At 48.2% G+C, this 6,709-nt stretch overlaps 1 protein-coding gene across 7 annotated transcripts in view; it reads right to left on the bottom strand.

The window, feature by feature from the left end:
• The window catches only part of Ldb3 (LIM domain binding 3), a 61,241-nt gene that overhangs the window by 15,340 nt on the left and 39,192 nt on the right, over positions 1-6,709 (bottom strand). For all 7 annotated transcript variants that reach the window (XM_028789104.1, XM_028789105.1, XM_028789106.1 and 4 more), the window contains one exon: positions 1-124. This exon is cut by the window's left edge and continues 375 nt beyond it. In XM_028789104.1, the coding sequence (XP_028644937.1) occupies positions 1-124 (124 nt within the window). The remainder of the gene's footprint in view (positions 125-6,709) is intronic.

The raw sequence follows: 6,709 nt of genomic DNA, 5'->3' as shown, positions 1-6,709 counted from the left end.
GTGGGAGCAGGAGAGGGGGTATAGGTGGGAGCAGGAGAGGGGGTATAAGCAGGAGCTGGTGAAGGGGTATAGGGAGTCGAACTGTAATTGGCTCCTGGAGATGGGCTGTAGGAAGATGCAGGCACTGCAAGCCAAAAACACCCAAAGAATGTGTGTTAGAAATTCATTCTCCCTCATCCGTCACCCCAGCCAGAGAGCCATACAAGATGAGCATAACACTGGGACAATATAACTCCAATTATTAAAGGAGAGGCATTTGCGTATGTGTGTGCTTGTGTTGTGAATAGAATCTGCTCTATTCACTGAGACTCAAGTATGCTAAGCAAACACACTATCACTAAGCTACAGACCCACTTGCCTGAACTTCTTGGTGAACCAGATTTCAATTCTCAGAAAAAGCCCTGATAAACAAGGGTGACAGCAGAGGCCTTGAGAGCTTGCACAGGCCCCAGAAAGGGACTGAGCTATAAATAGTGAAGCTGTTTAGGGTGGGGCTCTGTGAGGCCCTGGCTGCCCTGGTCCTGTAAAAGGTGGGGAGTAGGAGCAGGAGTGTCTGGGACAGGAAGTGGGTAAAAACAGATCAACTCAGCATGGGCTGGAGGATGGTTTCAGTGGTACCCTAGCTGGTGATCTGACTCCCAGTCATCACATTCAGTAAGCGTTTGCTGTACATGTAACAAGCCTTCAAGATGGAGCAGATGTCCAGAAAGCTCGGGTTCATGTTTCATGTTTAGCTACAACCACTGTCTCAAAAAACAGCTTGTGGGCTGGAGACATGGCTCAGCGGTTAAGACCACTGACTGCTCTTCCAGAGGTCCTGAGTTCAATTCTCAGCAACCACATGGTGGCTCAAAACCATCTGTAATGGAATCCAATGCCTTCTTCAGGTGTGTCTTGAAAACAACAACAGTGTACTCACACATATAAAAGATAAATAAATTTTTTTTTTTAAAAAAAACAACTTGACTTAATTTGTGCAGGGATGAAATTCTGTCTGGATTTGACAGGTACCCATCGATCTTAGTCACTCAGTGAGCCTAGGTAGAGGGGGCTAGCAGTATGCTGCCTAGGGATAGCTGCTCATTTGGTCTCTGAGTGCCCCTGCCAGATCCTCTTGCTCTTCTATGTCACCTTGGTACAAACTGAGAGTGTACATTGTACCCCAGAGGTTACCATTAGGGAAAAGAATGTACTGCACTTCTTGCCTTCACGGAGAGTGAAAAAACAGTTCATCACACAGAAGGGGCACTGTAGTTGCTAACACAAAACACTCTCTACCAGGGCTCTCAGAATCCAAGATTTTTCTGGCCCCCACTATAGAGACAACTCAATAGATCTAGCTGTGTATCCTGAGAACACGGTCTAGCCAGTTCTCTTCCTATAGCAAAGATGGCTCTAGAAGTGTCACCTCTGTTCCCAGTCTATTCTTCTGAGAAGAGCACTATCTTCCCCACTAGAGAGAATATCATGATAGCCTCCCTGCCCACATCCAAGCCAGGCCTAGGTGGAATAGACTTTACTGAAGCAGATCTCTCTGGATCACAAATGGACTCAGAGCATGGCCCTATCTGGTCTCTTTCTCCTGTCTGGTGCCCTGAGCCATCCTGGGTTGTTCAACTTGATGCCTTTTATTCCCAGACCAACAACAACTTCAGAACTGGGAAGTACAGGGCCCCCTTTGCTAGAGGAAGGCCGGGGCTATGCCTATGATGACAGAGTATAAAGGTGTAAAGCCTTCCACAGCCCTGCCCTAGAGCCAACCTGGGAGTGAGACTAACTCCCAAAGGCAGATTCTCCAGCTAGAATCTTCCTCCCACTTACAGTATGGGTGAGGCACACAGCAGATCGTCTGAGTCAGCCTCTGCCTTATCCCCTTTTATACTTGAGGGCCTGAGTCCTCAGAGGATGCAGCAGAGCAAGAGTCTAAACCTCCCTAGATTCAGAGCTGCCTCTATAAAGAACACAGATCCGATTTCCACTGGTGTATAACCTCATCAAGAAGTCCGTTGTAACAGAGTAGACGAGGAGACCCCACGATCTGGAAAGAAGCATACTTATCAAAAACTCTAGTTTGAGGCTTGGGATTCAGCAGTTAGAATACTTGCCTTTTTGAGACTCTGGGCTCCATCCCTAGCACCCCTCCCTCAGAAGAGCCCTGGTTTCACACTCTAGTCCTACAACTTCCTAGTCCTGTATCCTTGCTTGAGTAATTCATTCACCCCTCTCTGGGCCTGTTTCTCTCTCTAAAAATGGTATTGGAATGATAAGAATAAGGGAATTATTAGGACTAAGAAATGTGAGTGCTTAATTTAGTACATGATATAGTGGGGGTGGGGGTGCAGGAGAATGCACATCTGGATTCCCAGGATGGAATGCACTATCAAGTTCATCTCCAGGCCTAAAGCCCTGAGCAGGTTTCCTGTAGGATGGCAGTGGGCAGGGAGCTGTGATTCTCTGAAATCACATGACCAGGAATTGAACCTATTTTTCTGGTAATAGAATGAACGATGTTCTGCCTACCTCACTGGGCGTGGTGGGAACCCACAGGAGGGACAGGGCATAATCATGTGTAAAGTTGTAAGTCCCAAACTCAAAGGTGTTGTCACCCAACCCACCTCAACAGTTTTACATGGCTTCCTACTGTCAACACTTTTACATGGCTTCCTACTATCCAGAGGGCTTCAACGTGCTAGAGACAGGTGACTTTAGAGAAGGAGAGTGGGGAGAGGTGATCCCACAGAACTTCAAAGAAGCTTCATCTCTCTGTTGTAAGTGTTAGGGTTCTGTATAAGTCTATGTGAGCTATGTCTTCCTTTCTCTTTGCTTTTCATCTCATTTCTTCTTCTATCCTTTGTTTCCTTCTTGTGTTATAAACTACAATCCTCTGCTAAAAGTGATTATGCACTGTTTTTGTTTTGTTTTTTAAAACAGGGTTTCTCTGTATTGCCCTGGTTGTCCTGGAACTCACTCTGTTGACCAGGCTATTCTGGAACCCAGAAATCTGCTTGTCTTTGCCTCTCAAGTGATGAGATTAAAGGCAAGCAAAGACCATCATACCCAGCCAAGCTGTTTGTTTTTTGACATGTAGCCCAGATTGGCCTGGAGCTCACTATGTATTCCAGGCTGGCCTCAGCAATTCAGAGATCCTGGTATCTCAGCCTCTTGAGTGCTGGATTACAGGTATGTACCTCCACACCTAACTCTAAAAGGAATTAGGAATGAAAGCCATGTGACGTTCAAGCCACGGCTTTATGTGCTAAGCACCTGAAATATGGTTAGTCTAAATTGAGATGCGCTATTAAGTATAAAAATCTGAAGACTTAATAAAAGAATATAAAGCATCTCAGTAATAATTATCTTACATCGATTGTATGTAAAACTGTTAATTTTTAAATTTAATGTGTGCTGATGTTTGCCTGCATGTATGTCTGTGTACCACTTGCATGCCTCGTACCTAGAGAAGCCAAAAGAAAGTGTTGTTTTCTCTGGGACTGGAGTTACAGTTGGCTGTGGGTCCTATGGAAGAGTAGCTAGTGCCCTTAACCACTGGTCTGCCTCTTTGGCCCCTTGTTTGTTTGTTTGTTGAGCCCAGTCTCTGCATGTTACCCAGCTAGCCTCAAGTGACCTTCTTTCTCAGCTTCTCAAATAGCTAGCATGCATCTGAATAGTGTCCAGCTCTGAACCATTTTTAATATACTGAGCTGTGTCTGGAAAGACTTCTCAGTGGTTAAGAGCATGTACTAGTAGACTGGAATTGGATTCCCAACACTCATGTCTCATGGCTTATAACTGCCTTAAACTTAAGCTTCATGGGATTCCACACCTTCTGGCCTGTGTAGGCACCTGCTCTCTAGTACACACACAATTAAAAGGGGTATGGAAGGCTGGAAAGATGGCTCTGGAGAGATGGCTCAGTGGTTAAGAGCATTAGCTGCTCTTCTGGAGGATCCAGGCTCAATTCCTGACACCCACAATCCTGCTCACAACTGTTTGTAACTCCAATTCCAGGAGATCTGACACTCTCATGTAAAGGCAAAATACCAATGTACGTACAATAAAATAAATTATTTGGAAAAAAAAGTAGGATGTGGCATTGCACACCTTTAATCCCAGCTCTAGAAAGGCAGAAGCAGGTGGATCTCCGAGTTCAAGGCCAACTTGATCTACCAGAGCAAGTTGAGAAACCTTGAATCCAAAAAAACTGAAAACCTCTGAAAATTTCATATGCTGAGGTAAATGAAAATGCATTTAAATAAATTTCACCCGCCTTCGTTTTACTTTCTAAAAATGTAAAAATGTCTGCCTCTCGGACGGTTGCCCTCTTAACAATGGCTGCCAAGAACTGTTGGCTTTCATACCGTTGCACCGGAGGAGTTTGTGTAATAGCATACAAGGAGGCAGAGTACTTGCGAGTCAACTTCACAGACAACTTGGAGAACTTAAGTGGCCGCTCGAGGTCAGCCAGCTTGCAAGCTTCCTGCCTGAAACGCACCCCAATCAGCTCCGGAACCCTCTAAACCACTCCGAATGCAGAAACAGGCTCCTGCACGCACCTTCCAAGGAAACCCCGCCCTCGCCCACCTTGCTGCCTCCCTCTCCGACCACTCCCTCCGTAGGGCGGACATTCTCTTCCTTACTTCCGAGACTTCCTTGAACCGCCTTCGTTTTTCCAAACCCCAACTCAAGGCCCCAGAGAGGAAGGCTGGAATCCTGGACCAGGTTCCTACCTCCTACCCGCAGGGGCTACATACAGAAGGAGGACTTTCTCTTTGGAGCGGTTCGCCCGGGCAGATCCCTGGGGAGGAGAAGGAGGAGGGGAAGGGGGTGCGGGGAGCACGGTCCTTCCTCTCAGTTCCTGCCTGCTTCGCCCCTCCACGCTTCGAATGCCGTAAGAGACCTGATATCCTCCCATCTCCGAGCCTCGGGCTGTTGCTATTTCTACGTGACGGAATTAAGCCGGTTCAAATTAGAAGGTGATATTTCATCTCTAATTGGCACGTTCAAAGGGCTCCTATCGCACTCGGCGGCCCGGGGACTGTGTAATTAAACAAGGTGATCTGAGTCACTCTGGCCCGGGCTAAGTCGTCAACGAGCGCTCCGGTCGCCGCCCGGCCCGCAGGCCGACGTGGCTATCCGGGGGACCACGGTGTCCTCCGCCCACTGGCCAAGCAGGCCCGGGCCCCAGGTGTTCTGGGTGAGCGGATGCCCAGCCCAGGCGCCAGAGATAAGATGCCGGCGCGAACTCCCTGCCTCCGCCCCCCGGAAGCTGCGGCCGGGGACTGGCCGCGAGCGAGCTGCTCGTGCTCGGCGGCGTCCAGGTCCCCGCAGTCCAGCAGAGGAGTGGGGCGCGGGCCCGTACTCCCGGCTGACTTGGCCGGCTTCCAGCCGCCCCCGGAGCCCGTTGGCAACCCGGCCTCCCCGGAGAAGGAAGGGTGGAGGCAGGCCTCTCCTCTGCTCCAGGCAGGAATGAGTTAACGTCTGCACTGCCTGGGAACCGTGGTGAGGCCTTGGCTCCTGTTCGTCTCGCCCGCCCAGGCCTCTCTAGGAGGAGCAGCTGGAGGGCCCGGCCGCCCCCTGGCGGGCGTGCGGACGACAGGACGAGGAAGGTGCCGGAAGGGCCTCTGCGGTGCAGACCCAGGTCTTCACCTGCACCTGACACTACTCCTCCCCGCGTCTGCAAACTTCTTCCTGTGTTTCCTGTCTGCACTGGAGCGATCATTCTGTCTCCTACATAGGAGATTTGTACCGATCCCCTTCCAAAATGCCACTTCAGCCTGTGGAGCTCTGACTTCAGAACTTCCTTTCCTTGGCCCAGACGTGCTAGAGATGACATTAAACTACAAGTATTTTTATCTGCTGAACATGAGGTTATAGAAATCCTATCTTACTCAAATGAGAAAATTCAGGTCTGAGAGATGAGGTAGTTTGCCTATTCCTTACGGCAGGCTGAGTGGCCCACCCATGCTAAAATGTGTCCTGTCCATACTCAGTTCTGCTGTCTGAGAGCTTTATAAAGCAGGGAACTGATTCTGTCACCTCTGCTCTACTCAATGTCCCCAAGGAAGGAAGGCCCCAAGAGAAAAGCTTCCTAGGGTCTCACCAATGCCTTATCAGAATATTCTTCGGAGGTTAGACTTTGTGCTATTCTTTATCCCAAGTCTACTTGGCCAGTTCACACTTGTAGGACACAAGTCCTCCTTCTCCCTTAAAATAACCCATCTCTTTTCCCTAAACATGCCTGTAACTTATTCCCTTCTTCACTTTACCATGAGTGGTGTGTGCACTGAAAAAGGGGTGTATGTGTTTGTGTGTGCGCGCATGGGGTGAGGTCACAGAATATTTGGGAAATGACACCTTTCATTCAATTTTGCTTTGGACTGAAAACTGCTCTTTAAAAGTCTATTAAAAACTGGGTGTGGTGGCACATGTCTACAATCCCAGTACTTGGGAGGTCCAGGCAGGAAGATCAACAGTCAGCCTGGTCTACCTGAGCCAACAAACAAACACACAAAAGTCTATTAAGATTTTATGTGTAAAGCAAAGCATAGCAGCACATGCCTTTAATCCCAGTATTGGGGAGGCAGAGCCTGATCTACATAAAGAGTTCCCGGACAGCCAGAACCACATAGACCCCGTCTCAAAAGGTAAACAAATTATTTATATATATATATATATATATATATATATATATATATATATTATTCATTTT

Source organism: Grammomys surdaster, unplaced genomic scaffold (genome assembly GCF_004785775.1).
Source record: "Grammomys surdaster isolate TR1022 unplaced genomic scaffold, NIH_TR_1.0 125789, whole genome shotgun sequence".
NCBI classification, from domain to species: Eukaryota; Metazoa; Chordata; class Mammalia; order Rodentia; family Muridae; genus Grammomys; species Grammomys surdaster.
This window is presented reverse-complemented; position numbering and strand designations above follow the sequence as displayed.